This window comes from Meles meles, chromosome 2 (genome assembly GCF_922984935.1).
Source record: "Meles meles chromosome 2, mMelMel3.1 paternal haplotype, whole genome shotgun sequence".
Lineage (NCBI taxonomy): Eukaryota > Metazoa > Chordata > Mammalia > Carnivora > Mustelidae > Meles > Meles meles.
In genome coordinates, this window is record NC_060067.1 from 65,483,042 (window position 1) to 65,496,285 (window position 13,244).

General features: G+C 55.6%; 1 protein-coding gene across 2 annotated transcripts in view; it reads right to left on the bottom strand.

The window, feature by feature from the left end:
- The window catches only part of PPP2R2C (protein phosphatase 2 regulatory subunit Bgamma), a 125,024-nt gene that overhangs the window by 31,741 nt on the left and 80,039 nt on the right, over positions 1-13,244 (bottom strand). For both annotated transcript variants that reach the window (XM_045997863.1, XM_045997864.1), the window contains exon 5: positions 9,009-9,186. In XM_045997863.1, coding sequence (XP_045853819.1) covers positions 9,009-9,186 — 178 coding nt within the window. The remainder of the gene's footprint in view (positions 1-9,008; positions 9,187-13,244) is intronic.

Genomic DNA, 13,244 nt, shown 5'->3' on the forward strand with positions numbered 1-13,244 from the left:
ACATGACCACGATGTCCCACTCGGAGGGCCCCTGAAGTATCGGGGAGAAGGTCACTGCAGCTTCAGTGGCCCTCGTTCCTCTGAGTTCAACTCTCAGCCTGGCTCCTCCTACACTACCAGGGGTGGGTGGGGGGAGGTGGGCACAGGTGCCAAGGGCCATCACTCATCCACGGCCAAATCTCACCCCCTGGCTGTGAGATCAGTCAGGCCCATGAAAACGACAAACGTCGCTGGTTTGTTTGGGAAGGAGCTCAAGTGAGGAACAGGGATGGAAACCATCCCGTAAACATCAAAGAAGCACACAGATACCAACTAACATCACGGCAGGCTTTAGGGACAGCGCCATGACCAGGGACTCTATAGAGACACAACCACTGCAGCTGGAGACCCAGTCCACCCCTCAGAGAGCTGTTGAGTGCAGCCCCCAACCCTGCACCTGCCAGTCAGGTCCCTCGCATCCCTACGGGAAGGACCACCCACTCTCCACGCCCACAAAGGAGGAGAGAGACCCCAGGGCCAGCGAGTGACGTGCCTGGGACCACGAGTGGGCCACCTCAGAGCAAGGACAGAGTCCTGGCTTCCTGACTCCCAGCTGGTGCTCCTCGCTGCACCCACCCTGTTCTGGAAGGAGGGCATCTCCACACGATATGCAACCCCACGGGCAAGGCAGCTAGGGCACGCTGGACTGGCTCGTGACCCTGCAAGGGGGGTGCTAGCAGCGTGGGTGGGGGGAGTTCGATGAGGAGAAGGATGCCACCTTGGGCTCCATTGATTCAACTAAGCAAAGCGTGGTTGATCTAGATGTCTCAGCAGGAACATGCTCTCGGGATGGGGGAAACGGTTACCATGGGGATGGAGCAGCCACCGTGGGAGCATGGAAGCAGCTCTGCCGAGAACCATGCCATGAGAAGCTCCCACGGGCTCTCCAGGGACACTGGAGAAGGCTTCCTGCACATGGAGGCAGCCTTGTTGGAGAACAGCCACCAAAGCTCGTTTTTTTGGTGGTTTTTTTTTTTTGTTTTTTTTTTGTTTTTGCAGCCAGTTTTCTCCAAAAGATGATCTGGCTACGGACATGAGCTAGAAGCACTTCTGGCCCAACCACATCAGATCCTGGAAGAGGTTCCTGGCAACTTTGGCCTCTGTATGAATTTGCTACAGGCTGCCACAGTGTGGGTGGCTTAAACAATAAATTATTCCCTTCTAATCCTGGAGGCTGGAAGTTCAAGATCAAGGCGTCAGAAGGTTGCCTTCTTTAAGGCTTCTCTCTGCAGGGTGTAGATGGCCCTCTTCTGCCCATCTCCTCTCATAGTCTTCCCTCTGCTCTCTTAACATCCTCTTCTTGTAAGGACAACAGTCACAAGGGATTAGGACACCCCTCTAATGGATTCCTTTTAGCTTAATCACCTCTTTAAAGACCAAATACAGTTACATTTGAGGTCCTGGGGTTAGGACCCCAACATAGGAATTTCAGTGGGACACAATTAGCCCATAACAGGCTCCTTCCCTTCTCTGCTCAGAACCTTACTAACTATGAGGGTGCAGTCCTGCTTGGAGAGAAGAGCCAGATTGCTGGGGCCACAGGTGGCCATGGAGAGGGGCTAGTCCATGTAACCGTTCATGCACAAGCCCGCTAAAGCCTTGTGTGTCTTCATGTGTCGAGCCACCAGCCAGCCTATGTGATTCCCAAGTTCCGAGCCAGGGAAGAGAGCACTCAGTTCAGAATCACAGGGACCAGGGCTTAATAGTCCAGCCCCACGGTACACAGCTCTGTGACCCCCTGGACAACTTCTCCCCCTCCCTGGCCCTGATTTTCTCATCTGTAGAATGGATTGATAACATCTGCAGCAAGGCTGTGATAAGGATTTAATGAGAGGACATTAAGTCAAAGGCCCTAGCAATTAAAGTAAATAAAATGACTTAGACATATGATTTTTTTAAAGACCCTAGCCCACTTAGTACTTTTAGCAATAATTAAAGTTCTCTAAATCAGAATCAGAGTCTTTCTCTCCCTCTGGGAAAACAGGAAATTAAGCAGGTTGCCAAAGGTGCAACATATACCCTTCCTCCCCGAGAAAATAAGAACTTGAGGCTCTGTTGCTGAATGGCACGCCTTCCTTGGCTCCTAAGAGCTGAGGGAGAAACCCCAGACAGGACAGAGCCGGGAAGCACACCCAGGGGCTGCCTTCTCGTGGTCACTGAGAAAGGGCAAACCAGAGCCTCTCCTGACCTCCCCTCCCAGGGCTTCCAGCCCAGCAGTGAAAAGTAGAGGACCTCACAATGCTGTCCCGCCAGAGCCCCGATGGGGCAGGGTAGGAGACAGGGCTCCAGGCTGTGGTCAAGGGTGGAGGAACTTAATCAGGAGCATGTCTCAGAAATGCCATGGGGGCCCATCAGGAGGAATCAGAAGCACAGAAAAGGCACACGTTCTCATCACTAGAGCCTCTGTTAGGAACACACAGCTGCCACCGCCCATGCACTTGGCCATCTGGGTCACCTGTCACCTTTGTCACACATGATCCCCACTCTGTCCTGCTGTGGGAGAGCACATGCTCTCCCTTAGGATCTAAAAGTAAAGCCAGAAAACATCATTGTACTCATGGGGCTTCCCAGAGCTCATCCCCACACCACCCACAAAATGACAGCCCCATGACGCGAGCCACGTATGGGCTAGAGGTGGAATGACAATGCCTGTGGCAAGGGCTGTGGCTCTCCTCACTGCAAGGTTGTGCAGGGATGCATGTGCATTCTGCACCCAGAGGTCCCGAGTCTGAATCCTAGGCCCTGCCACTTCCCAGTTGGGTAACTCTAGGTAATTACTTGCCCCTCCTGTGGCTTCGTTTCCTCGTCTATAAACGGGGGATGTGAATGATGCCTACTCCACAGTGTTGTCAGGAGGTTTAAAGAGAATTGGTACAAGCGATGTGCTCAGAGCTGTTTTGGGCACAGAGTATGTCTCAGTAAGGGGTGATGGTGATGGTGCTGTGCGAGGTGGTGGGGGGAGGTGGTGGGGGAGAGGACCCGTGGTTGCCTGTGAAGTCAGCACCACGGACAGCGACAGGCCCTCCCCGGGCCCCGCTGGAAGCCCATCCTTGCTGAGCCCCCAAGCAGGGGTGTGCTGGCAAGAGTTCACCCACATGCTTTCTGGTTGGGAAACAATTTTGGGGATTCAGACCCAGGGCATTTCTGAGCACACATTCTTGTTCCTTCTCTGTAGAGTGGAACTACGGGAGGATGGAACAACGCAGCCTCTAGGGTGCCTGACAGCAGGTCAGGGCCAGTGTGGGTTGAGTCTGAAGTCCACCAGGCTCTGTGCTCCCTGACCCTTCCCCCCTCCTAGCCCCCAGCATAGTCCCCTCCTTTGTTCCCTGCATGGGGAACACGCTCAGCCCACAGGCGGCTGGGTGTGGACCGAGGTTTGGAGCCTCTGCCCCTCATCGCCACACCATCCCGCCTCATTTCAGGACCTGCTCCATCAATGGCGATTAGAAATTTGCTCGACCAAGGCTTGGTGCGATGTAAGCTTCCACCATGAGAAATCGGTCAGGGGGTAGGAAAATCAATTGAACCATCTTCACAATTCTCCAAGTGCTAAAAATAAAGCAGTGGCCCATCAGCTGAGACCCTCTGCACAATCTGTTACCTTTATTTAAAAGGCATCGAGCTCCAGAAAAATCACTCAGCGCTGCCTAACTGTCTCCAATGTTGGTATTACAGGACATGAGAGGTTGTTTAAACAGGTGTGGACACAGCGCCGGGGAGGAAAGGGACTTCAACAATCAGAGACAACGCGGCAATTCTGAGAGCCAGCCTCAAAGATGTAAGGAGTCTGTTTAGGGGAAAACACTGGCCACCTGGTAGGCCTGATTACTGCCAGGCCTTTCACAAACATGGCTTCTTTATTCCTTACAAACATCCTTTGGACAAGGAGTCTGGCTCATTTTCACTGGTGGAAGTCGGTGGCCGAGGAGGTTACACAATGAATCTGAGCACAGGTCTGCCAGACCTCAGAGTCCAGATCGCTGCTCACTTGTGCCCAGGGTCTCTGAGCCTCCCCTGAGCCCAGATTTACAAGGAGGTGTCTACATCCTAACACCGCATGGACACTGGAATTCCTCCATCCAAAGTCGTTGTGTACAACCATTCCTAAGTACCTGCTATGTGCCAGACTCTGCCTTATGTATGGGGATACGGAGACGGCTCAGAGGGGGCGTGCCTCATCTCAAAGGTTCCTCCAGAAAACGGGTTGAGGAGGGAAAGCCCAGTGTGACCAGGTAGTGTGGGCTCAGAGGGGCTCTGACTGCCCAGGAGGCACACGGAGTGGGCAGAGCAGAGGTGACCTGGTGAAGGGGGCTGTGAGTGACGCTTATGGGCAAAGGGGAGCCAAGCCAGGCCACAAGAAGGAGAAAGAACAATCCAGAAGAAGAATAGCAGAAGGCAGAGCACCTCTACCCTTAACCCCCCCCCCCCCAGTAACATGAAGGGAACCCCAACGGCCTAAAGGTGTGGTCAGTCTTGAGGCACAGGAGCCTGGGGAGGCGGGTAGGGGCCATTGCTGAGGGATTCAGACTTTCTCTAGGAGTTGATGGGGAGCCACTGAGACCTTTAAGCCAGGGCCCGACGTGCTCAAAGCAGAGGATCTGATGAGCCGCTCTCCCAGCTCTGTGCAGGGCCAGGGGGGTTGGGCGGTGTAGGATCCAGGCAACGGGCCAGGCAGGAACCATGTGGCTGCAGCAGGGCCTTGGCAGGGATGGAAAGGAAAGCCTGATTCCAGAGCCATCCAAGGGGAGGAAGGAAAGGGCTTGGCACCTCCTTCCATCTTGGGGGCGAGGGAGAGGAAGGAGGTGCCTGGCACACACACAGAGGCTCCATGAGCACCGGGCTCCCTGCCTCTCCACGCACAGCAGCCAAATCTCAAATTAGCAGCAGAAAGTTCCTCTGAGACCGTTTCTTCACTATCTGTTCACACTGGTCCAAACAATGCCCACCTTCTCTCCTTTATTAAGAAGGCTTTCCTTTCTCTCAAAACCTTTGCTAGAGATCAATTCTGCTAGGGTGGGAAGTATTACAAGAAGGTAGTTCGCAGCAGGAGACTTTTGGGGGATCAGAGCCTGAACCATAGTGCCCACTGGGGCAAGTCAAGAAAAGAGTTAAAGGACGGTGAAGCCCCCGGCCCAGAACACCTGGCCATATGCTTGCCCAAATGGGGTCTCCCAATTTGGAGCCATTCCTCCCACGCTGGAAATGAAACGCCTTTTCTAGTTACTTGATGGTGCAAGACCCACGTCGCGGTGGCAGCCCACGGTCCTGAAGCCTTTTCTGCCAGGACACCAGCCTCGGCAATGCGGGTACCAGGCTCTGCGCGGGGCCCCTGGGGCTCATGATACTGGTGGCCAAGCAGCAACAGGCCCCAGGGAGTGCCACGTGCACCATGGCTCCCTGACAAACCAGTCTCAGCAGGGGAGGTTTCCACAACCACCGCACAGCCCAGGAGACTCCCCACCGCCCCTCCACCTAGCCCACACCTGCAGCCCTGCAGATAAACAGGGCTGGAGAAATTGCACAGCACTGTGCTTGGTGGTCTCCCAGCACCTGCCAGCTGCTTGCATGCTGGGTAACATACTTGTTTATTATATGAATGGTTTACTGTCTGTTGGCTTCAGGAAGGCAGGGTTCTTTGTCTATCTAATTCAAAGTCAAAGAGCCTGGCATACAGTAGGCACTCAATAAATACAGTGGTGAATGGCATGCTCCCCAGCATGTGGACAGGGCACAATCCATGTGTTTAAACGGGGCAAGGAGGCACCACTGGTCATAAGGACTCAGGAGGACTGTGCCTGCAGTCCTGAGGTGGATCAACCCTTTGTTCTTGTTCACGACTAACCTGTTCCAATGCCCTGTGGCCACCTCAGTCTGAAAGACAGTTATGATATGGCCCACTGCCCCACTACTCCACTGCCTCCTGCCCATGGCCAAGCCCCTGCCTGCATGCTGCTGCTTCCCCCCAGATCTCCTCGCTGGGTTCCTGGGCTCCTGGGCTCCAGGCTTGCCTGCTGGAATCCAGTCCACCCAGGACACATACGCACAGCTCTCCTGCCGTCCTCACCTGCCACGCACTGCCATGCCCATGCTTGCCCACCACAGCTTGTGTGGGTGCTGCCCCGCTCACAGCAAGGGTGATGTTCCCGACACAGTCCAGAGGCCCCCACGGGCAGGGCCGTTTTTCTTTCATTGTCTCTGTGCCCCTGGGGCTCAGCATGGGCCTGGGTCAGAAGAGGCACCAGGAATTAATGGCTAAATGAAAGGGAACACTATCCCTTACACAGCTGCGGGCTTTATAGTTTGTAAAGGGCGAGGGCATTCACAGTGTTACTAAATTCTTACAGCAGCCCAGCAGCGTTAGTCCAGCCTGGGGCATGTCCCCAGCCTGGTCCTGTGACAACTGAGCCAGAGCTTATGGTCTGGTCAGGAGAGTGGTCCCAGCAGGTGGCCCGAGGGCAGGGCAAACAGCCTGGGCCCAGCCCATGGAGGCCCGAGGGTGAGTCCCAGATCTGCCCCTGTCAGCCCAGCCCCCAATCTCCCTGAACTTCTATTTCTGCACTGCACAATGGGGTGATAATGTGCCACTGCGTTCAGCTTTCACACCAACACCAAGGTCAAGTGAGACAGCGAAGGGAACATGGTCGAGTGCTAGGAGGAAGCGCTGAGGACAGCCCGCGACAGTCCCTCAAGTCCCGTGCCCATACTGTTTGCAGACCTAGAGCTGCCATGTGACCCATTTTGTTCTGCTAGGAAACTGGTCAACACCTCAAACTTGGCAGGGGACGTCTGGCTGTGTGATCCACCACAGGGACCCCCAACTGCTGGGACAGTGCCTGCTTTTCCCAAGGGAACCCCTATAGTGACCCCCTCCAGCACCCTTGACTCAGGCCTGACCAGTCAGAGTACTGTATCCCACCCCCACAACAGTCACAGGTTCAGAAGTGCCCTTAAGGCCCCATCAGAGCCCATGGGGCGCCATCTGGGGGCTTGGTGGGACAGGTTACAGGAAACTGGTCTCTTTCCTCTTGGACTTTAGTCTGGGAGGGCAGAGCATGTGCTGCTGGCCCCAGTTTGCCACCATGGGGCACCTGAGACAAGCCAGAGCAGAGAGCAGATGCAAGAAAAGCAGAGAGAACCATCTAATGGCATTGTTTCAGTCCCTGGCTCCAGCTGTGCCTGAAGCCTTCTCATGATCCACACGTCAGTAAATGCCTGTATTTGATTGAGTCAGCAGGGATGCGGTGTTCTAAGCCTTGCAACCAAAGGAGTCCTGACCCACTGAAGCTCTCAGCACTGGGAACAAGGGCAGGGCCCACTGGGCTTTCAGCCTGAACGGAGCGTCAAGCAGATGCCCAGCCCAGCTCTCTCCACGAAGCCAAATCTGAGCTTCCATTCCTTCCCAGCAGCTCCAGCCTCAGCTCCTACTTGAACTCTGGGCCCACCGCAATCCACTTCCACCCTCCTGGCTCAGAGCCCTCCACCTTTTGGAGCAGGAAGGAGACAGATGCTTTCGTTTCCTGACACCAAGCACCAGCTCTGTGCTGGGCGCATCTGGGAGGGGCTCACTGAATGCGCCCGCTGCAGTCCTAGCGGGGAGGGGTCCATGAGGCTCACAGGGATCGGGTTACTCCCCAAGGTCAGCGAGCTTAGGGGGCAGAGCGAGACTCTTGCAGAGGCTCACAGTGACCACAAAGCCCCACACCCACCCGCAGGGCTCAGGGAAGAACATGTGCTTGTTCTCTGCTTCTGTGAGCCCCCTTTCTCCCTGTCCCCGAGGTCTCTCTGCCCAGTGGCCTCTGGTCAGCCCCTGTCTCTCAGCCCTCAGAAGCCATTTGCTACCCTCTGTCTCGCCTTCAAACCCTCCAGACTGCTCCTTCCTGCTCCCACACGCCCTCCCGGCCAGCCCTGGCTTCTGCACTGAGGGACACAACCCACTTGTGACCTTAGGTAATGCAGCAGCAGTAGCAGGCCGGACCCCCCATGCTGGGAGCTTCTGGCGGCAGGAGCAGCCCGGTGCCCAGCACAGAGGGGACACTTGGGAGACTGTCAGCTTGCACAACAGTTCGGGGGGAGGGGGGTTACCTTCTACCCTGTTCCATTGCACACCTGGGTGGCACACTTCACAAAAGGCAGCTGGACAGAGAGGTTGGAGATGGGGAGTCAGGGGCTTGGGGGGGCAGGCGCTGGGTTGGACACTTGCTATGTGTGAGCTCTGAGTAGGTTAACTTGGGCTCCCTGGGACTCGGTTTCCTCATTGGTACAGGAAATCATGATAGCACCTACCTCCCGGGTTGTTGTGAGGGTGACATGAGTTGACATGAACACATGCTGAGGTCAGATGCAGAGCCCCACTGTGTAGGATTATTATTACTGGTCTGCAAACAGTGACATGGTAGCAACCTGCCTGCACTGTCCACGGGGGCCCCTCCCAGGCCTGTGCTTGTGTACCAAGTTCTTTCTTCACCAGTCAGCAGGGTCTAGGGTCCATCCTACTGCCCTTAGCTTGCCTAGACATAGGGCACCTCCAGGCAGGCCCCCCTCTGACCCCCTCGAGCTGGGCTCCTGACACCTCAACTGTCCCCCTAAGCCCTGGGTGGGACCCCAAGGCTGTTCATCACACACTCAGGCCCCTGCCTCAGGCTGCAGGGAGGAGAGTCCAGAGACGCCTCCAGCTGACTCTCCAATGGGTCAGCCATCCCTCCTCTGGGAGGGCGGATCCCAGAACTCTCTCCCCTCTGGGGTCCCCGAGGCGGTCCCAGAACGACAGGAAACACAGTCATCCGGAGAAGGCAAGGGGTCGAATATAACCCTTGACAGCCATGGATTTAGAGTTTTCATAAACCAGTTCATCAGGATTCCAGATCGGGGCCTCACTTGCTGAAGAAGCTGAGCGAAAGCAGAACTGAGCCAGACACCCCGTCCCGGAAGCCCCCCGGGAGATGGCGCAGGCCCGCAGCGGGAAAGGATACTGAAGCTCCTGTCGGTGACAGCCAGGTGCCAGAGGTTGATGCGCAGGTCGTCTGCGGACATGTATGTCTCACAGTCGCTGTTGACGGAGATGGAGTTGATATGGTAGGTGTGGCCGTTGGCGAAGACCCTCCGTGGGCTCACCTCCACCATCAGATCCATGGGTTTCAACACAGGCACCTGCGGGGGAGGGGGCGGGCTGCAGGATGACGAGGTGACGGAGGGGGGATGCAGGGGGACAGGGGCCCAAGGCAGAGACAGCACGCCGTGGCTACACGATAACAACCAGAGGCCAGGAGTGTGCTTGTGGGCATCCATCCTGCACAGGCTGGGAACAGGAAGCACCATGTGGCCAACATTCTTCACCAGCTAGCCCTATAGGAATGCTTAGCCTCCCAGGATTGGTTCTGAGTCAGCTGCAGGACATTGAATAAGGGGCCAAACCCCTCAGCACCCCACTTTCCTCGCCTCTGAAATGGAATAAGAAGATACCATGGCAGCTCCTGCCAATGATCCACCATTTTTGTTCCCTTTTCTCAAGGAAGTGGCTGCCGAGGCAAGAACTACATTTCCCAGCTGCCCTTGCAGTCGGCAGTGGCCATGTGACTGGTTCTGACCAGTAGGATGTGAGCACAGTGACACTGGGCACCAGTGGGCCTTCTCTACCCGCTTTCCCCTTCCACTGCTGGAAGGTGAGGACCCAAGATTTAGGAGTGAAGGCCGTGGGATGGAAGGAGTCTGCATCCTTGCAGAAGCGTCATGTGTTCACCAGGAACACCGACCCTGGGCCTTCCCGTAAGTGAGCAAGACATTTCTGTGTGCTGCTCCCTGTGATGCTGGGGTTATCTGATAGGGCCGCTGGTGTTAGCCTCATGCACACGAACTCCCGCCGGAGAGGGTGGTGTGAGGAGTCCCCGGGACAGCATCACATCCTGTGCCTTGGCTTCCCTCCATGCCCTCTGCCTGAAACAATCACCCTCTTTGAACACCCAGTTATGCTGACTCGTCCTGCTACCTGCCAGTCTCCTGGGCCTGGGGCAGCAGTTACCAGGGAGAGTCACGGGAAGCCAAGCCGAACTGGGCGAGGACACACAGGGGCAGACAGGCTGCCAGCCCTCAGGTGGGAGAGAGAAAATAAACCGATACAGAAGGGAGGATGTGTGCGCGTGCGTGTGTATGTGAGCGAGAGTTCCCATAGCACAGGTGCTATGCGGAAAAATAAAACAGCTGCAGGGTCGGGTGACAGGGTGCTGGAAAGGTGCCAGGTAGGAAGGGAAATGAGGAGGGATACATAGGAGCAGGGCTGACAAAGGCTGTGTGGCTCAGACTTGGGCTGACATGGACCTGACAATCTTCTCCCAGCAGACCTCTCCTGATTGACGGTCACTCTTAGGCTGGACCAGGGGCTCCGGGCCACAGTCTGTCATAGGCCTGGCCCCAAGACAAGGCTGCTGTCCTATTCCTGCAGCGGCCTGGGAATGGTCAGGGGTGCACTGTGTCTTCTCGTGTTCGTCTCTGTATGACTGGTGCTCAGCCCAGGGCCCCACACAGAAAGGTCCTGGGGGAATGAGTGGGTAGGTCAGTGAATAAATGAATGGGGTGAGTCCCTTGGGCTCCCCAGGCAGCCTGGTGCTACAGTCAGGGTGTGTGAGCTCTACATGCTCCTCCTCTGGCACAGCACCAGGGGACCCAGCACAAGCCTGTGCCAGCTTGTGTGCCTGCTTGTGCACATGTGAGTGTGCATGTGTGTGCGTGAGTGTGGGTGTGTGCGAGTATGCATTTGTGCAGGTGAATGTGCAGGCGTGCGCATGGATGTGGGTGTGTGCTGTGTGAATGTGGGTGTGTGGGTGTGCACATGTGTGAACATGAGTGTGGATATGTGCAAAATCGGTGTGCATGCCTGCCTGGCTCTGGGCCATACTTGTGTCGCTGACTCTGGGCCTGAGCTTCTAGGAACTCTACCTGAGATGAGAGCAGGTGGTGTGGCTGGGCCTCCGCCTTGCCCATGTCCCCCCCGTGTTGGATATTCTAGGTCAGCTCTTAATCTTCCTTCCTTTTCCTCAAGTCACAGCTACCCACAGGTCCCCTGGACTCTCTCAAGTCACACCTGTCTGGAGAAGGTCAGAGCATCACTGGCCCAGCAAAGTCTTAGATCTCAGTCTGCCTCCCCTCCTTTCGGCAACATCACCTCCCCTCCTGGCAGCCTTGGCCCACGCCCAGGGCTCCGGCATTTACTGCCATCCCCAAACCATATTTCAGAGTCATTAAAAGAACAAAGGAGAAGAGTGAAAATAAATATGCCCTGAAGTTTTGGGTGTCTCATGATTAAAACATTTCCTCTCCCCCAACCCTTTTAGAAGTCACAGTCTAGTCAAGGTGAGAGGCAGGACAGCAGACATCTAAACACTAAGGACAGAACATTGTTGGATACACAAGGCCAGACTGCACAGAAACAGGGTGAGGGTTTTTCTGTGGCTTGTGTAGAAACAGCTTCACAGAGGAGAAAGCTAACAGGGTTTTAAAGGATGAATAGGAGTTCACCAAATCAACAAGGTAGAATGACTCCGTGTCTGTCTCCCTGTGGGGCTGGGCACTCAGCCTGACCCAGGCCACCTCTGAAACCCAGAGATCTAGCATGGGGCCCAGGGCAGAGCAGCTGGTCAGTAAACAATAGTGACAGCCTCCAGCGAGAACAGCTTGGATTCAGTAAAAAACTGCACATGGCTGGGTGGCTTGGGAAACACAGGAAGAGACAAGGAAGAGGCGAGAGGAGGAAAGACCCAGATGCCCCTGTTCTTTCTCCCTTTCTCCTCCTCCAGCCTCAGCGGGTGGTTAAGGGTCATCTTGGGATGTGAGTGAAATACAGAGCAAAGTCTCAGATGCTGGGAGGGAAATAAATGGATTCCCGCCGGCCACGGTCTCTGCCACAAACGCCAAGCCCATCAAGTGGTGATAATTGCATCCTTCCCACCAGATGAAAACCTCATAAACTTCCTGGGGGCTGGGGGAGGCATGGGAGGGAGCACATCACTCCCATTACTCAATGTGGAAGCTAATTGGCCTCCTGGCTTTCTCAGAATTTATTTGCACAATTTGCCAGTCATTTAGAGGCTGATATGCTTAAACATTTATTTCTTCATCTCGAGACCAACATTGATTACTGTTTCATATTTACAACTATTCCCTGCACGTGTAGTAAGCATATACACTGAGCTCCTTCAGGGAAAGTGAGTCCTCATCCTCATTTTGCTGGTGAGGAAACGGAGGCATGGGGCAGGGCCTTGCCTTCAGCCGCCTGACCAACCACAAGTGGACCTGGGAGCCATTGGGGAGCCCAGGAGAAATACTAACAGCCCCATGCCAGGCCTCGTCACTGTCCTCCCATCCCCAGCCCCCCCGGGGGACTCAGAGTCATGAGTTGGTCCCCCTCTCCCAGGAGGACAGGCAGCTTGTGCGATGTGACCCAGCCTTTTTCAATCGGCCAAAACATGGAAATTGGAGCTGAAGAGCGGTACCTGTGACGCTCACTCGTGGGACTCAGGCCGCCTCCTCAGAGCCAAGCTGGTCCCAGGAGCAGGGGACACTGAGACTCAGACCTAATCCTGCCCCCAGGCTCTTTGTTTCGCTGAGGCTCCCCGTGCCCCGAGCAGGGCTGGGCACAAAGCTGGTGCTCAGTAGGTGTGCGATGCACAAATAAGTCCAAATGAGCCATGTGCCAGCATCCCCTTCGGCAGACACGAGCAGAGCCCTGCCATGTTCCAGGCTCTGTTCTGGAAGCAAGGGACAGACAAGGTGGCCTGGCTATGCTCCCTGCATGCTGGAGATGGACAGGGACAGACTTCTATGGAATCTTCTCGCAGGACACCACTGACCATCCCCACTGCTCTCCCGAGAGGCTGGGACCTCGCTCCCACATCACGGAAGAGCCTGGGATGCTGACTCTGGAGCCAGATTTTCCTGGGTTTGGATCCCGGCTCTCATTTCATCTGTCAAATGGCGTTGATAATCATGTGTCCCATTTACAGGACTTTGGGGAGGACTGAGGTACCATGGGTAGAGTGCTTAGAAGACTCATGCTGGCCACGGTCTTATGCTCATTCCAGACCAGGAGTCAGCGGACTCACGGAGGCTGAGTGCCTCCCAAGGCCACACCGGCAGCCAGTGGCCCAGGCAGGGCTGGAGCCCAGATCCTGGGACTCCAGAATGCTCTCCACTGTGTCTCACAGCCTCTGGAAGAA